Source organism: Trematomus bernacchii, unplaced genomic scaffold, assembly GCF_902827165.1.
Source record: "Trematomus bernacchii unplaced genomic scaffold, fTreBer1.1, whole genome shotgun sequence".
Lineage (NCBI taxonomy): Eukaryota > Metazoa > Chordata > Actinopteri > Perciformes > Nototheniidae > Trematomus > Trematomus bernacchii.
In genome coordinates this window covers 919,477-938,791 of record NW_022987597.1, presented here as the reverse complement: position 1 = coordinate 938,791, position 19,315 = coordinate 919,477, and the positions used below count along the sequence as shown (strand labels likewise).

General features: G+C 43.9%; 1 protein-coding gene across 1 annotated transcript in view; it reads left to right on the top strand.

Annotated features, from left to right (window-relative positions):
- Positions 1–19,315, top strand: part of LOC117482497 (E3 ubiquitin-protein ligase RNF123) — a gene marked incomplete in the record, with an annotated part of 111,170 nt that overhangs the window by 66,437 nt on the left and 25,418 nt on the right. Inside the window, 1 exon segment of the mRNA XM_034130584.1 lies at positions 12,428–12,663. Within this exon segment, the coding sequence (XP_033986475.1) occupies positions 12,428–12,663 (236 nt within the window).

The window sequence follows — 19,315 nt, the reverse complement described above, 5'->3', positions numbered from 1 at the left end:
CTCCGTCCCAGCTGTGTGCGTCACTCTTTAGTGTCCCCTGGTCTCCCAGCTGTGTGCGTCACTCTTTAGTGTCCCCTGGTCTCCCAGCTGTGTGCGTCACTCTTTAGTGTCCCCTGGTCTCCCAGCTGTGTGCGTCACTCTTTAGTGTCCCCTGGTCTCCCAGCTGTGTGCGTCACTCTTTAGTGTCCCCTGGTCTCCCAGCTGTGTGCGTCACTCTTTAGTGTCCCCTGGTCTCCCAGCTGTGTGCGTCACTCTTTAGTGTCCCCTGGTCTCCCAGCTGTGTGCGTCACTCTTTAGTGTCCCCTGGTCTCCCAGCTGTGTGCGTCACTCTTTAGTGTCCCCTGGTCTCCCAGCTGTGTGCGTCACTCTTTAGTGTCCCCTGGTCTCCAGCTGTGTGCGTCACTCTTTAGTGTCCCCTGGTCTCCCAGCTGTGTGCGTCACTCTTTAGTGTCCCCTGGTCTCCAGCTGTGTGCGTCACTCTTTAGTGTCCCCTGGTCTCCCAGCTGTGTGCGTCACTCTTTAGTGTCCCCTGGTCTCCCAGCTGTGTGCGTCACTCTTTAGTGTCCCCTGGTCTCCCAGCTGTGTGCGTCACTCTTTAGTGTCCCCTGGCCACATAACAGGTTTTTATGCAACCTAAAAATGTAGTTTTATTTCACTTCACTACTTTAGTCTTTCACATCGTACGTCTACAAACTGTTTTCATCCTACGGTCAGATGTGCATTTTTGGAAGCCATTGTGATTATTCTGCTTTTTAAATTGAACAATGAAGACTAGTCGTTGTATCTTTAGTCTATAAATATCTTATCGATTTCATGATCTAAACTACATTCCTCAGAAAACATGAGGCTCATTTCAAGCCAATCGTTCTCTCTGCTTTCCTTGTTCTCCATCCCATAAAGATCCACACTGAGATGAAACATGACCAGCTTAGTTTCTGTTGGACACCATGTTCTGCTGCAGCCTCTCTCTGCCCTCCATGTTTGTTCTTTCTGTCTTCTCTCCTATACCGAGACTCTTGATTTAGGACGCGGCCAACAATAACTTTACCGCCTTTCAGCATAAACACTTCCTCCACCATCTTCCTGTTGTTGCTCCTCATCTCAACCAGCAGAGACAGAAACGTATTCCTCTTGTCAGCAGAGTGGTTTTGTTCACACAGTTCAAGGGTTCAGCTCTCAGGTTTTAACGAGTATTTCTCTCTCAGTGGAAGTAGACTTTCTCACATATTACAGCATGGAGACATAACGTGCTCACTGGACAACAAGATGGCGACCTATTGCTCCTCTGTGAATGGCGTAGTTTGCCATCATAACCTATTACACACACAGCTGTTATTAACATCATATTTACACAACCATAGCTGGGTTTGTTTTAACGCTTTGTGAAAGTGACAGCTCTTCACAGCGTTTAAATGCAAGGGAAATGTTAAATAAATGTTCAGATTACATTCAGCTGCAGAAATGTATTGGTATTGAAATTGCAGACCCACCAGTCCTCAGAATGTGTCACCAGTTAACAGAGTCTTAATATAATGGATACAAAGGATTTTCAGAACAAACCGGATAGTTTACGCAAATAAATTGCATGTAATTTTAAAGTAATCAGGCTGTATACTAATACTCTATACCTATCAACACTATATCTACATTTCAGTTTATTACTTAGTTCATGAGAACTCTTTAGTTCTCATGAACTAAGTACAGATCGTGTTCACACTGGAATAAGTCCCTGAGGAAGGATTAGTCAAATGAAGCCGCTGACGTCACTTCTTCTTCTTCTGCTTTGGGTTTACTGGCAGGCCGCAAACCACTTCACGGCGTATACTGCCACCCGAAGTCCCCGGCCGGAAGTCCCCGGAGTTGGGGAAGGCTTCAGTAGAAGCTGCTGGGACTCCCAGCAGCTTCTACTGAAGCCTTCAGAGTAAATCGCCAGAACGCCGACACCTCCTCATCTCCACCGCTCCCATGTTTTCTTTTGTGTTGCTATAAGTTAGTCTCTCTCCGTTGGTGCGCTGGGCTAATGCTAATGCTAATAATGCTAATGCCAGGATAATAAAATGGTGGCTTCACAAAACCTTTTTTGGAGTTTTACGGGGCGTGGTTTGCAATCCGCCCAGCCAATCAGACAGAGGAACCTTTTCCTCCCACGAAAGTACCTGCTCTCTAGCAGGGACGGAAAAGGGGGTGAAAAGGTTCATGAACTAATTTTAGTTCCGGCTCTTTTTGGTGTGAACGCGACATATCGGAACTAAAGTGGGAAAAGTACTGCGGTGTGAACGCGGCTTATGAGGAAATGTTCCTACTTCTCTCATGATTTTTGTACAAGTTACATTCATTTTGGTTTCCGTGTAGACGTGTTGGAGAGCTGCTGGTTTCCCACCTGAAACATCTCAGATGATTCAGACTGAATCCCTCCCACGCTTCAGAAATCCTCACGTCTCTTTTACCTCTCTCTCTCTCTCTCTCTCTCTCTCTCTCTCTCTCTCTCTCTCTCTCTCTCTCTCTCTCTCTCTCTGTCTCTGTCTCTCTCTCTCTCTCTCTCTCTCTCTCTCTGTGCGTCCACACTGAGGCGTCACTCTGCCACAAGAATACAACAATAACCAAAACTAGTTTCATTTTTTAACCTAAAACACACAAAAAATGACTTTTAACTGTTATTCTTTTACAAAAAACACATTCAATATATACAGAAAAACCTGTAACTATTCACTTTTTCTTTTCATTTATTTAGTATTTTTATATTTATTTTGTATTTTGTTATTTATACTTATTTATATTATATTTATTATTATTTCATATCATTTTTCAATTGTTTTGTTAATGATATTTGATTGTTGTTGATTTGTTTAAATCTCATCCTAATGTTGCAGCTGCAGATGCAAATGAGGCAGAACAGCCATTATCATACCCGTCTCACATTATGAACAAACGTGTGATTTATGACGGGAAACGTGTTTTCATAAAGAGACTGGCTCTGTGGTGATGATGATGAAGAGGATGATGAAGGTGAAACGAGCAGGGAGGTGTTGATTTGAGTGATTAAACACATTTATTTTTAACCCGACACACAGCTGCTCTGCGTTCAATAATATCCTGGCTTCATGTTTGTGGTAAATCTATTGATAATGCAGAATCAGTTTATCAACCATTACAGATTATATATGACTCGCCTATCACGTACAATGTGTTGAAGCACTAGCCAATAGGAGCGCGAGTGTTACATAGTGATGTCACTATGTTAAGGAAAGTTGTTTTTACATGAATGTTAAACTCAATGAAATTAGAAAATAATTGTACTATATAGTTTGTTTTGTGTCTTTAATTCACATTTTTAGTTTTTTTTTAAATCTGAGACATCAAGTAAAAGATCCTCAGTATTTATATTTCTTGAAAACAAAGTTTGTTCCTTCTCCTTTTTTTGTTGTCGGAAAAAAACCACATTCATATTATTCTCGAATTAGTGATAATTCAGTGAAGAAGTTGTTATATGTGAGAGGAGTGAGATTTAATTAGCATAGTGTAGGATGCATGCACACACACACACACACACACACACACACACACACACACACACACACACACACACACACACACACACACACACACACACACACACACACACACACACAATAAGAAGGCAGCAGTCAGGATACAGAGGTTTTATTGACAGCAGGTAAAGACAGTGGGGGGTTGTGGGGGGGGTGCAGTGAGTACATTGAAGACATTAAAACTACAAACATGGCCGCCCTGATTGTCCGTCAGTCCTGCTGCATATTCACAACGCAGGAAATCAAACGGTAAAAAGTCTCCTAACGGCTGATGGCTGTTCTCCTGCAGCGTTAATGAACTATCTATTTCATTTCCCTTTATTTCCTGTGCTGACAGTGATCATGATGATGAAGAGGAGAAAGGGGATATAACAGTTTCTATTTCTACTTCCTAAAAGCTCTTCTTCTTCTTCTTCTACTGTGAAACACATGGTGACTGAGCGACACTACGCAGGTTGCTTTGGCTCTGAAACATAAAAGGCTAAAAAGCTCTAGAAAAAGCTCTAAATCTGTGGAAGAAGGCATCTGCAGCAAATGTCTGTTAAAGGTACAAGCCGTGCTTTTTAAAGGGACCGTCCATGCTCACGGTGACTCGGACTGAGGCAGTGTTTCGCAGATCCTCCCCGAGCTGGTTTTTGGTCTGTGGTTGTTTGTGCGAGCCCGTCACAGTGCTCTGGGTCATGGTGAGGCTTAAGAGGGCAAACAACAGTGTGTGATCAGTGGTTTGCTCAGGTCTGGTGCAGAGGGAGGAGGTGGGAGATCTTGAGGTGTGACAGTGCTTTTCATTATGCTAACGCTAATGCTTCAACCCAACGTTGGGGTAGAGGATCTTCCTGTAAACTTGTTTTACTGAAGTCTTCTATAAAGGCGCGGTGCAGAACGTCTGAATCACACTCCCCCGAGCTTCTTCTGATCGTTGTTTCTGAACGAGCTTTAGATGCCAGATCTACAAATATCCTCATGTTTCATATTAAAATGATTAAACAGACGCACAGGAAAGTGGTATTACCATGGAGTCGGCACAGAATAAGACCGTTAATCGATCCTTAGATGTGTCTTAAGACCGACGCTCCATGAAGAAATAAGTAAAAGCATTTGTCGAAGGTTTGCAAGCTTTTTGTCGCCTGGTCGCAGTTTTCTACGTGTCTTCCGCATGTTTGTTTTACCAGTTTACAGAGATAACCTAATCAGGTTTTCTGTACGTATTGGGTTAAAGTTAATCCATAATTAGTTTGCAACCCTAGACGTCCCTTAAGACTGACGCTCAGTGAAGAAATAAACTTTAAACAAAGACATTTGTCGAAGGTTTTGGAGCTTTACGTTGCTTAGGTATCTACGTTTTTATACCAGTTACAGATTTCGAATATAACTATATCGGGTTTTCTGTAAGCATTGGGTTAAAGTGAATCCATAATCAGTTTGCAACCCTAGACGTCTCTTAACACTCCTTCACGTGGCTTGGGTATCTACGTTTCTTCTGCACGTTTTCATACCAGTTACAGATTTCTAATATAACTATACTGGGTTTCCTGTATGCATTGGGTCCCGTAACGAGTGTAATCAAACCCCATACCTTACATTTATAATTGTATTGACAACACTGTTAACACTGACCGATTAGCATCTTCTCGTTAGCATAATGAATAGCACCGTGTGTCTGTTAGCTATGGCAGCATGGCGGGAGTGTCGGGTTGGTTCTTGGTTTGCTGCTCGCCCCCCGACAGTAACCCGGGACCCAGATGCCCCCCCGTCGCCGCCCTCAGTCTGCCGTTCTGCTGCTCTCTGATTGGCTCCAGAAACACCACATGCTTGTTGTTGGTACTGACCTTGCGCCCGGGTCCCTCGGTTGTTGTCGGTGGCGTCGGGGTGAGGATGGAGGATTGTGCGCTTCCTATCAAGGCTTCATTTGGGGTGGCGGTAACTGGGCTTGGTGTTTTGAGGCAGGCGGGGCAACGACATGGCGTCAGATACAGATACATGAGAACCACCACCAGACTCACCACGCAGCCCAACAAGGTGGTGAAGCCCGTGTTGAACGGCTCCGAAAGATCGTCTTGCAGCGGAAGCACCGTCACGTTCACCTCGTGGCTCTCGTTGCGCCGCTGCTCCGAATCAAGAGACAAGCACCAGTAGATCCCAGAGTCATTGGATTTGGCCTTCAAGATCTCCAAGCTGCCGTTAGGAAACATCCTCATGGTTCCGTTGTTCCCGGGCGGCGCCACGTATTCCTGCCGCGGAGAAACCCAGTGGAAGGTGAGTTGGCGACGGGCGAGCGAGGTGACGCAGTGAAGCAACAAACGACCCCCCGTTTTCACAGAGACGTTGCCCTCCTGCTGGATCGAAGTCATGTCACACTTCTCGAAGTATCGGTCGTGTTGGAAGAAGCGAACGGTGCCTCTTGGGATCGCGAACACCAGGCAGACGTGATCCTTCCTGAAATCCGTCATCGAGGGGAATCCTTGTTGTTCCCACAGCCGAAACAAGCTGAACATGGCGCATTCGCACACCAGAGAGTTGTTGTGCAGGTAGAGGTTTTTCTGTAGAATCGTCGGCAGGTTGGAGATGTCCTGAAGGGGCAATCTGTTCAGACGATTAGAGGACAAATCGAACGTGGACAGGTGAGGCTGGCTGTGCAGCGAGAAAAACGGAAAGTCAGTGAGTAGGTTGTGGCTGAGGTAAACCTTCTTCAATCCGCTGAGTCCCGCAAACGCTCGGCTTTCCACCCGGACGATGCGGTTGTCGAACAGCAACAACTCTTCTAGCATCGGCACGTCCAGGAAGAAGTGATGCTCCAAAGCTCGCAGCTGATTGGACGACAGGTCAAGATGTCGCAGTCGAGAGGTGTTTCTGAACGCCCCCGGATGTACGGCGCTCACCTGGTTGTGAGATAATCGTAATGTTTCCAGTCGGTAGAGTTCTTCAAATCCGCCGCCTTCGAGTTGTTGGAGACGGTTGTGGCTGAGGTCAAGAGTCACGGTGGAAACGGGCATTTCTGAGGGGGGTCCGGTCAAATTGGCGTCGGTGCAGCTCAGGATGTCCGAGGCACAGATGCATTCTGGGAGAGAGTCCTGAGGGAGGCAGGGGGAGGCTTTGAGACTCACTAACAACAGGACCACGGACCACCTTGATGCCTCCACGCCCTGCATGATGCCAGCGATTACTCTGGGATATATCTCTCTGTCACTCTTCAGAGAGTCGCTTCACCTCCTGATATCTATTTTGATCTTTAATACCATCTAATGGGAGACACAGGGTCCCGCGATTCAATCAAGTCAGACTGAAAACACTCCTTTGTGCTCCAGTCAATCCTCACAGTAAATACAGAGCTGAATCCAGATGCACGCTGAAGGCTCTTTGAGCAGCTTTTCTCTCAGGGATCCTGCTGTTATGTTCAATGTAAAGTATTATCGTATCGTTATCGTATCGTAATATTTGATGCATGCTTCTTAATTAATATTGTGCTACTCTTTACTGTTGCTGTTACAGTGTAAATGTCCCCTCTGTGGGATGTATAGAGATGTTCTGATTCTGCTGCGAGATCCATCCACTCTGACGTATCAAACATCAACAAAACTCTGAGCAATTGAAACAAATAATCTCCTCCTAGTGAATGAATCGATGAAGTAGTTTCATGCACTGAGTCTGTGTCCAGCCTCTCTGCTTTATGTCATATTAAAGTGAATACCTTTGGGGGTTTGGACTAACATTTCCTGATATGAATCACCTAACCATGAATCCATGAATCAGTAAACAGTCCGCAGCTCTGGACTTGTAGTTCCAGTGTCTTCACACGTCGCTGTGAATGTTTAAACTCAGACGGAGAGCTGATCTGCAGTCAGGCTTCGGGGCACAAACACGCCGGCGTGCTCGTTTGTTTGGTGAGACCCGGTTAATGTTGAATGAGGCGATCGCACATGCATCCATCTGGAGGGTAAACAGCAGGAACCAGAGCGTCAGGGAGGTCCAGGCGAACAAACCCAACCCAGCAGGTGTTTGTGAAGATTAACCAAGCGTGCACCGGTCAAAGTGGAAACAAAAAGTGGATTCACATCAAAAAATATTCCTCCGTCGTGGGTTTTATTCCAAACATCGCGCGGAGACTTCCTCTCATCTCTTGCAAATCCATTTATCCCATCACTAACACACACACACTCACACACTCACACACTCCTGATGACTTTATCTCCGGGTCGAACGCCTTTTCATTTCACGCTTCACTCATTCTCCAAAGACGTAAAAAGGCTCAGCGTGTTTTATATCCAACATAATGTCACTTCCTGTCCCTCTTCTGTCTTCATGTCGCTAACGCTAACGCAGCAGATCAGGTTTTCAGCATCGTGCCCTCCTGCAGGAGAGAAATATCTCAGAGAGGGAAGTTGTGATCTGCCTCCCTCCTCCTCTCGCCTCACTAGTAGTGAGCTGTCTCCCCCCTCTCTCTCTCTCCTCTCTCTCTCTCTCCTCTCTCTCTCTCTCTCTCTCTCTCTCCCCCTCTCTCTCTCCTCCTCTCTCTCTCTCTCTCCTCTCTCCTCTCTCTCTCTTTCCCCCCTCTCTCTCTCGCCCAGCAGACCCTCCTCTTTCAGTCGCTTTCTGTCTATTTCTGTTGCAGCCGTCACACTCACACTCTGTTGTTTTCACCCGCTGTGGCAGCATCACAGAGAGAGAGGGGGGGGGGGGGAAATCTGCAAATATCCTGAGGGTGTGTGTTCAGATCAGTGTGTGTGTGTGTGTGTTCAGATCAGTGTGTGTGTGTGTTCAGATCAGTGAGTGTCCAGCTCAGTGTGTGTGTGTGTGTCCTAATGAGTGTGTGAAGTAGTCGCCTGGAGATCAAGAGGTTGCTGGTTTGATTCCCGGCTCTGCTGTCAGTGTGTGAGCGGCTTTGAGTTTTCTGTGTCAACAAAGAAACATAAATATTGTTTGATTTTCATGTAACTTGGTGAAAGTTGGAAGGACTCATACAATTTATGATCTGAGTCACAGGGGGGAAACATGCATTATGTTCCACTTCTGTAGTTCTGTAGGTGTTAGTGCATGTAAATGGTCTGCAGAGGCTCAAATCCCTGTGTTCCTCTCCCACACTAATTATAATAATACTTTTTTTTTTTAGCCGCCTTTCAAAGCACCCGAGGACACCTTACCGTTCAGAACATATACTTGTAGGGAACATGTAAGGAAACAGGGAACATGTAAGGAAACAGGGAACATGTAAGGAAGCAGGGAACATGTAGGGAAACAGGGGACATGTAGGGAACATGTAAGGAAACAGGGGACATGTAGGGAACATGTAAGGAAACAGGGAACATGTAAGGAAACAGGGGACATGTAAGGAAACAGGGGACATGTAAGGAAGCAGGGTACATGTAGGGAACATGTAAGGAAACAGGGAACATGTAAGGAAACAGGGGACATGTAAGGAACATGTAAGGAAACAGGGGACATGTAAGGAAGCAGGGTACATGTAGGGAACATGTAAGGAAACAGGGAACATGTAAGGAAACAGGGGACATGTAAGGAAACAGGGGACATGTAAGGAAGCAGGGTACATGTAGGGAACATGTAAGGAAACAGGGAACATGTAAGGAAGCAGGGTACATGTAAGGAAACAGGGGACATGTAAGGAACATGTAAGGAAGCAGGGAACATGTAAGGAAACAGGGAACATGTAAGGAAACAGGGGACATGTAAGGAACATGTAAGGAAACAGGGAACATGTAAGGAAGCAGGGTACATGTAGGGAACATGTAAGGAAGCAGGGGACATGTAAGGAACATGTAAGGAAACAGGGAACATGTAAGGAAGCAGGGTACATGTAGGGAACATGTAAGGAAACAGGGGACATGTAGGGAACATGTAAGGAAGCAGGGAACATGTAGGGAAACAGGGGACATGTAAGGAAGCAGGGAACATGTAAGGAAGCAGGGGACATGTAGGGAACATGTAAGGAAGTAGGGAACATGTAAGGAAGCAGGGAACATGTAAGGAAGCAGGGGACATGTAGGGAACATGTAAGGAAGTAGGGAACATGTAAGGAAGTAGGGAACATGTAAGGAAGCAGGGAACATGTAAGGAAGCAGGGGACATGTAGGGAACATGTAAGGAAGTAGGGAACATGTAAGGAAGTAGGGAACATGTAAGGAAACAGGGTACATGTAGGGAACATGTAAGGAAACAGGGGACATGTAGGGAACATGTAAGGAAACAGGGAACATGTAGGGAAACAGGGGACATGTAGGGAACATGTAAGGAAACAGGGGACATGTAGGGAACATGTAAGGAAACAGGGAACATGTAGGGAAACAGGGGACATGCAGGGAACATGTAAGGAAACAGGGGACATGTAGGGAACATGTAAGGAAACAGGGGACATGCAGGGAACATGTAAGGAAACAGGGGACATGTAAGGAACATGTAAGGAAACAGGGAACATGTAAGGAAACAGGGAACATGTAAGGAAACAGGGGACATGTAAGGAAACAGGGGACATGTAAGGAAGCAGGGTACATGTAGGGAACATGTAAGGAAACAGGGAACATGTAAGGAAGCAGGGTACATGTAAGGAAACAGGGGACATGTAAGGAACATGTAAGGAAGCAGGGAACATGTAAGGAAACAGGGAACATGTAAGGAAACAGGGGACATGTAAGGAAGCAGGGAACATGTAAGGAAACAGGGGACATGTAAGGAACATGTAAGGAAACAGGGAACATGTAAGGAAGCAGGGTACATGTAGGGAACATGTAAGGAAGCAGGGGACATGTAAGGAACATGTAAGGAAACAGGGAACATGTAAGGAAGCAGGGTACATGTAGAGAACATGTAAGGAAGCAGGGAACATGTAGGGAAACAGGGGACATGTAAGGAAGCAGGGAACATGTAAGGAAGCAGGGGACATGTAGGGAACATGTAAGGAAGTAGGGAACATGTAAGGAAGTAGGGAACATGTAAGGAAGCAGGGAACATGTAAGGAAGCAGGGTACATGATGGATGTAGGATCAATGAAGATCATAGAGATTCTCCTCCGCGAGCGGGCGAGCGTGTGTGCGAGCGTGTGAGCGAGTGAGTGAGCGAGTGAGTGAGCGAGTGAGTGAGCGAGTGTGTGAGCGAGTGTGTGAGCGAGTGAGCGTGCGCGTGTGTGAGCGAGCGAGTGAGTGAGTGAGTGAGTGAGTGAGTGAGTGAGTGAGTGAGTGAGTGAGTGTGTGAGCGAGTGAGCGAGTGGGTCGGTGGAAGAGACCTGATAAAGAGATGTATAAGTACAGAACATTTAAAGAGTGTAGCGTCGGCTGAGAAAGAACTAAGTGTGCTTCTGAAAATGAATGAAACACATCACTCTGTTCACACGGTCACATCTGCTCTGCATGCAAGTGATCCTGAATGAATTGGATAATTGAGTTCCCGACATAGTACTCGACTTGCCCTCACTGCATCCTGTTATGATCGTCAATATTGGTAGAGCAGTTGTCTTAAAACCGTACGATTGCTGGTTCGATCCCCATCATCCCTGGAGATTGTATCTGTGAGCCTCGATGGAGGGTTAGCGCTCTCTGTTCCTTTTTGGTTTACCATCTTGTTCCCCAAACTCTTTCAATGCCTTTCTCTTTACATAATTGTCAATTTTTACGACAAAACATGTTAATATTAGTTCCTCAAGTCCATGTGATGTGAAATGTCCAAAGATATTCACTATAATAAGATATACAACAGAGAAAAGGCTGGAAACAACCTTCAGAAACACCTTTAACATTTAAGACTTCATTTGTTCCTTTGATCGTCGAGGGTTCATTTGATCACATGTGAGTTCCTCCACTTTTTCATTTTCTCTCAGAACAACGAGCGTGTCAGCCTCGGCACTTTGGCCTTTTGTAGGATCGTAATTAAAGAGCGGCACAAAGACGGGATATTTTCCATCCTGACGCTCACTGCCTCTTCACAAAGACAGAGTAAAGGGGGAGGAAGAGGAGGAGGAGGGGGGAGGCTCTCTGTGTGAAGTGTCATGGCGGCTGTAATGAAAAGGTCAGAGCAGATTTTGGAGGTAAAGGTTGTGTTTCTCCGCTGACGCTCAGCAGGAAGCTCCTCTGATGCTCCTCATATCAACTCCCTTTGTTTTCATTAACGTGTTTTATTTCATATGAACTCGTTCCGCTGTCATCGGCCTGTCTTCGCTGGTGGCGTCAATTATATTCACTCTTCAGGATTCAAACCTAATTCACTTTTTCCAATTATTACAAATGTTTCTGTCAACATTTTGAAAGATACATTTCAAAACAACACATTGTTTCTTTCCAAATATCAAATAACTTCCCCCTAAATATTAGATTTTTTTACTACCAAATATAACTTTTTTTTTAACTTAATATCACAAATTACTCCTGAAAGAAAAATCCTGAATGCTAAAAAACTTTCTTCCCAAATACATTTGTTTCCTAAATATTATATATTCTAATTAAACACCACAACTTTTTTATCTTATAATTTAGTTTTCTTTAAATGTAAAAAATGTTTTGCCTCCAAAATGTACAATGTTATTTTCATAAATTTACGTTTATTATAATAATAATAATAATAATAATAATAATAATAATAATAATAACAATAACAATAACACATTGGATTTTGATAGCACTTTTCCTAATGCTCAAAGAAGCTTGTTATTGAATCTTAATATGAAAGTCATATCTTTTCCCTTAAATGCTTTACTGAGCTGCACGGTTTAATAAACTCTCTGTCTTTTCAACAAAAAAATCCATGAACCCTCTTGTTGTTGTTGTTGTTGTCTTATTATTGCTGCATTGTTGATGAACCTGTGATGAAGTTTTCCATTGTTTACATCCACATTAGTTGTGTTACCTCCCATCTTACTAACCGTTCTCCCCCTCCTCCCCCAGGATCTCCCGGGCCTCCTCAGTGTTGCTGTCTGATCCGTGTTTCCAGCTGCACTCCATCCAGCACCTGTTGGGGGAGGACTCTTCATCCTCCTCCTCCTCCTCCTCTTCATCACTCCCTGCCTCCTCCTCCTCCCGGCCTGTGATTGGCTCTCTGGGATCAGCTGTGACTCCTGCGATCCCGTCAGCTGCTGCCAACACGAACTCTACGGAAAGAAAACACTTCTCTCTGCACGCATGTGAGTCAACGTTTATATTAACGAGTTTACAGGAGAGTCACCTGACACACTAACGAGTTTACAGGTGTGTTAACAGGAGAGTCACCTGACACACTAACGAGTTTACAGGAGAGTCACCTGACACACTAACGAGTTTACAGGTGTGTTAACTGGAGAGTCACCTGACACACTAACGAGTTTACAGGTGTGTTAACGGGAGAGTCACCTGACACACTAACGAGTTTACAGGTGTGTTAACAGGAGAGTCACCTGACACACTAACGAGTTTACAGGTGTGTTAACAGGAGAGTCACCTGACACACTAACGAGTTTACAGGTGTGTTAACAGGAGAGTCACCTGACACACTAACGAGTTTACAGGTGTGTTAACAGGAGTCACCTGACACATTAACAAGTTTACAGGAGAGTCACTTGACACACTAACGCGTTTACAGGAGTCACCTGACACACTAACGAGTTTACAGGTGTGTTAACAGGAGTCACCTGACACATTAACAAGTTTACAGGAGAGTCACTTGACACACTAACGCGTTTACAGGAGTCACCTGACACACTAACGAGTTTACAGGTGTGTTAACAGGAGTCACCTGACACACTAACGAGTTTACAGGTGTGTTAACAGGAGTCACCTGACACACTAACGAGTTCACAGGAGTCACCTGACACATTAACGAGTTTACAGGTGTGTTAACAGGAAACAGGAGAGTCACCTGACACACTGAGACTCGTTTACTGTCGTATTAAGACTTGTTTACTCAAGAGACTCGTCTATAGTGACTCATTTACAAAGACTTGTTTCCTGAGACTCGTTTCCTGAGACTCGTTTCCTGAGACTCGTTTTCACTGAGACTCGTTTTCACTGAGACTCGTTTACAAAGACTTGTTTCACTGAGACTCGTTTACAAAGACTCGTTTACTGAGACTCGTTTACAAAGACTTGTTTCACTGAGACTCGTTTACAAAGACTTGTTTCACTGAGACTCGTTTACAAAGACTCGTTTACTGAGACTCGTTTACAAAGACTTGTTTCACTGAGACTCGTTTACAAAGACTTGTTTCACTGAGACTCGTTTACAAAGACTCGTTTACTGAGACTCGTTTACAAAGACTTGTTTCACTGAGACTCGTTTACAAAGACTCGTTTACTGAGACTCGTTTACAAAGACTTGTTTCACTGAGACTCGTTTACAAAGACTTGTTTCACTGAGACTCGTTTACAAAGACTTGTTTCACTGAGACTCGTTTACAAATACTTGTTTACTGAGACTCGTTTACAAAGACTTGTTTCACTGAGACTCGTTTACAAAGACTCGTTTACTGAGACTCGTTTACAAAGACTTGTTTCACTGAGACTCGTTTACAAAGACTTGTTTCACTGAGACTCGTTTACAAAGACTCGTTTACTGAGACTCGTTTACAAAGACTTGTTTCACTGAGACTCGTTTACAAAGACTTGTTTCACTGAGACTCGTTTACAAAGACTCGTTTTCACTGAGACTCGTTTACAAAGACTCGGTTTCACTGAGACTCGTTTACAAAGACTTGTTTCACTGAGACTCGTTTACAAAGACTCGTTTTCACTGAGACTCGTTTACAAAGACTTGTTTCACTGAGACTCGTTTTCACTGAGACTCGTTTTTCTGTGATGTCCCTCGAGTGTTGTTTAGAGCCTAATTCATCAGAACACTCTCTGTGTTTCCTGAGGGTGGGTTTTCAGGCTTATTTTACAGGAGAAAACTTTAGAGGATCCACTTCCTAACGTTATAATCCTTTAAACTCAGTGACAGTCGAAGAGCGAAGGAGGGAGGATATGTAATATAATATATGTAATATAATATAAATCATAAAACTCACCCAGTCTCAGCGCCTCCATTAAAGGTCAGCGCCTCTTCTTCTGTGGTTTCTGAGAGAATTTATGGACGCATTTCTCCATAAAACATGAAAGTCAAGAGATGTATTGACGTATAACGGAGTCGCATTACTGTAACATGGAGACCTGAAGCTAGGAGTGTCTTCATAGAGAAAATGAAGCCCCGCCCCTTTCCATCACTTCCTGTTTAACGCTCATTTTATATCTTATTGAGGTGATGGTGAAGTAAAGAATAAAGACAGAATTTTGACATTTTTGGAAAAAGTCAGAATTTGGAGAAAAAAGTCAGAATTTGGGGAAAAAAAGTCAGAATTTGGAGAAAAAAGTCAGGACTTTGAGATCTTGAGAAAAAGTCAGAATTTTGAGTTTTTTTAGAACAAGTCAGAATTTTGAGAAAAAAATCAGAATTTTGAGATCTTTATAAAAAGTCATCATTATGGGTAAAAATATTGTTTTTTTGATATATGAATAAAAAAATAATAAAAGTCTGCATTTTGAGTAGAAGCAGTTGTGTCACCTCAAGCAGACCGGCTGCTCTCGTACAGCAGCGGCTCCTCACAGCTCCAAACATCAACGTAATACCTCTAATATACGTTTATTGGATAAAGTAATCACATATTATTGTAGTTTCTCACCTGAAGAGCTGAAATGCCTCAAAGCTGTTTCTTTGTGAGGTAAAGCTGGTGACGCTGTGCTAACTTAGATCAGTTACTCTTTAACAGGAAGAACCAACACATTATTCGGTGATGTAGAAGAGCCTCAGAGCCAGTATATTTATATTTCTAACATTGGACCAAACCGCCGTGTCTCTCCCGGTGAACCAGCCTCTGGAAACAGGCCCGTTATGTTCCTAATGTCATTAAGACTCTAATCTGATTTAATTCAGTTTAAAGCTGCAGGCTCATTTATCACACGAGAGACGGCACAACAACAAACCACCTCTCCTTCTGCACGGCTCTTATTGTTGTTTATTGTGTTTAGATCTACATGTTTTGACACTTGGATATATTTTCTACTCCGTCAGGGAGCCGCCAAAAATACATGTTTGCAGCTTTGGGCAAATTCCTGATTATACATCTCTGTGTCTGCATCATCAGAAGAGCCGGGGTTTCATGACAGCTGCTCCATTTCAGATGGAAAGGGATATTCTTTCTTTAAATAAGTTAGTGTTGTTTCATTAAATCTTCTGTGTGCAGAAAACAGTTTGTGAGCTCATTGGTTTTGTAATAAATACGGATAGAAGCAGAATATTTTGGTGAGATGAAAACATCTCTAAATCATCTAAATCTCTGTGAAATCTAATTTGACTAACAGCGTTATGTTCATAGAACGAATGCAGTCTGATCTTTAGGACACAAAAAAACCCTAACCCTCACAAACACACACACACGCACACACACACACACACACACGCGCCTCCATTGAACTCCTTTTGTTTACTTCTGGAACCTAGTGACATCAGTATTGAACACTCGCGCTACTATTGGCTAGCGCTCCAACACATTGTACCTGATTGACTAAGGGGCGGGACATCTCTAAGCTGGTTGACCAATCACAACAGAGCAGACTGGGCTCTGGTTTCAGACAGAGGGTGAAAAGTTGTCACAGTACAGCAGTGGTTCTCAAACTTTTTCTGTCAGGCGGGCCCCCCCAACACAAATAGTCAGGCTCAGTGGCGGCGCCAGAGATTTATTTTGGGGGTGCTGTGGGGTAGCTTGACGTTTCATAGAGGGTGCTCAAACATTTAGGGTTTCCCATTAATGTACCGGGCGCTACAGAGGAACTTTCTACTGCAACACTGCTCACACATATACAGTGTACCCGCGACTGTTACAATGAAGGCTCGATAATCAGCTCACGGCATATACGTGTAAGCAGGGGTAAAGTGCTATTTTTATACCAGATTGTTTTTTAAATATTGAAGTTAAAAGCATCAATCTGGTGCACTTTGAGAGCAACATGGAGAGATCTATGGATACCTCTCTCAACACCCATTTGAAACAGAACTGTAAACAGATTTACTTTTTCTTTATGGATATTTTACAAATCACCCTTTTAAACTTTATTCTTGTTTTACTGTCATATAGTATTTCATACCTGTTTTTCATTTATTCTCTTATTTTTTTATAACTATAATGATCATATAAACGTGTGCCTCGGAAATACTTGTTTACATAAATGGTGACCAAAACGTTAGAGACCCACTGGCATGCCTCTGTGCCCCCCACTTTGAGAACCACTGCAGTACAGGCAGTAGGAAGGGTCAGATCAGAAGTGTGTGTGTGTGTGTGTGTGTCTCCACGGGGGGATGGCCCGGTGACCATGGCTTCCCTTCTCTGTTGCCGTGGGAACTCAAGCCGTTTCCATGGTGACCTCGTGTTGCATCATCGGGAGGATCTGCTCCTTCACCCTGACCGTATAAATATATAATTATATTAATTTAAATAAAATATAATGATACTTAAAATTGATATATGCGATGACAGAAAAATAAAACTAAATTAATTAAATATGCATTAAGAGGAAATAATAACAACAATAATACACCCTAATGAACATTTTGTTTTGTGTGTGTGTGTGTGTGTGTGTGTGTGTGTGTGTGTGTGTGTGTGTGTGTGTGTGTGTGTGTGTGTGTGTGTGTGTGTGTGTGGTGTGTGTGTGTGTGTGTGTGTGTGTGTGTGTGTGTGTGTGTGTGTGTGTGTGTGTGTGTGTGTGTGTGTGTGTGTGTGTGTGTGTGTGTGTGTGTGTGTGTGTGTGTGTGTGTGTGTGACCCTCTCAGTGAAGGACCCCTCAGGGTTATTTCTGAGTGCAGACAGTATTTATATCTCAGTTTCCTCTGTTCCTCTTACCGTCCTCTTTCTGCAGAGACAAGATGTCTTCTGATCTATTTCAGGATTCACTTTTGTCTTTTTCTCTGTGTTCTTACTTTTAATAAATATAAATAAACTAGAAAGACCTTCACAGAGGCTCATGGTGCGTTCAGGGTCTCCTCGAGTCGAGTAACTCACAGAGGTTGTTGAGGGCTTTGCAAATCAGAAGTTATATTTTAAAGTTGATCCGTTGTTTGATGGGGAGTAAATACACGTTGACCCGTTATTGTCTAGTCTTTTAGAGGTGTTGATTTAAGACTGAAATCATTTCAACCCTCATTTAAGGGACTCATCAGTGGTCCAGCTCTTCTTCTTCTATGGTTGTTGACATGCGTTGGTGTCAGGAGCTCTTTGTTATCGTCCTGTCTGAAAGAATTGTTGATGTAAGGCTGAAACTCGCTGATGAGAGGCTGAAACTATGAGAGGCTGAAACTCGTTGATTTGAGACTGAAACTAGTTGATGAGAGGCTGAAACTATGAGAGGCTGAAACTCGCTGACGAGAGGCTGAAACTCGTTGATGGAACTAGTTGATGAGAGGCTGAAACTCGTTGATGGAACTAGTTGATGAGAGGCTGAAACTCGTTGATGAGAGGCTGAAACTCGTTGATGGAACTAGTTGATGAGAGGCTGAAACTCGTTGATGGAACTAGTTGATGAGAGGCTGAAACTCGCTGATGGAACTCGCTGACGAGAGGCTGAAACTCATTGATGAGAGGCTGAAACTCGTTGATGGAACTAGTTGATGAGAGGCTGAAACTCGTTGATGGAACTAGTTGATGAGAGGCTGAAACTAGTTGATGGAAGTAGTTGATGAGAGGCTGAAACTCGTTGATGGAACTAGTTGATGAGAGGCTGAAACTCGTTGATGGAACTAGTTGATGAGAGGCTGAAACTCGTTGATGGAACTAGTTGATGAGAGGCTGAAACTCGTTGATTTGAGACTGAAACTAGTTGATGAGAGGCTGAAACTATGAGAGGCTGAAACTCGCTGACGAGAGGCTGAAACTCGTTGATGGAACTAGTTGATGAGAGGCTGAAACTCGTTGATGGAACTAGATGATGAGAGGCTGAAACTAGTTGATGGAACTAGTTGATGAGAGGCTGAAACTCGTTGATGGAACTAGTTGATGAGAGGCTGAAACTCGCTGACGAGAGGCTGAAACTAGATGATGGAACTAGTTGATGAGAGGCTGAAACTCGTTGATGGAACTAGTTGATGAGAGGCTGAAACTCGTTGATGGAACTAGTTGATGAGAGGCTGAAACTCGTTGCTGGAACTAGTTGATGAGAGGCTGAAACTATGAGAGGCTGAAACTCGCTGACGAGAGGCTGAAACTCGTTGATGGAACTAGTTGATGAGAGGCTGAAACTCGTTGATGGAACTAGTTGATGAGAGGCTGAAACTCGCTGACGAGAGGCTGAAACTAGATGATGGAACTAGTTGATGAGAGGCTGAAAGTCGTTGATGGAACTAGTTGATGAGAGGCTGAAACTCGTTGATGGAACTAGTTGATGAGAGGCTGAAACTCGTTGCTGGAACTAGTTGATGAGAGGCTGAAACTATGAGAGGCTGAAACTCGCTGACGAGAGGCTGAAACTCGTTGATGGAACTAGTTGATGAGAGGCTGAAACTCGTTGATGGAACTAGTTGATGAGAGGCTGAAACTCGCTGATGGAACTAGTTGATGAGAGGCTGAAACTAGTTGATGGAACTAGTTGATGAGAGGCTGAAACTCGTTGATGGAACTAGTTGATGAGAGGCTGAAACTCGCTGATGGAACTAGTTGATGAGAGGCTGAAACTCGCTGATGAGAGGCTGAAACTCGCTGATGAGAGGCTGAAACTCGCTGACGAGAGGCTGAAACTCGCTGACGAGAGGCTGAAACTCGTTGATGGAACTAGTTGATGAGA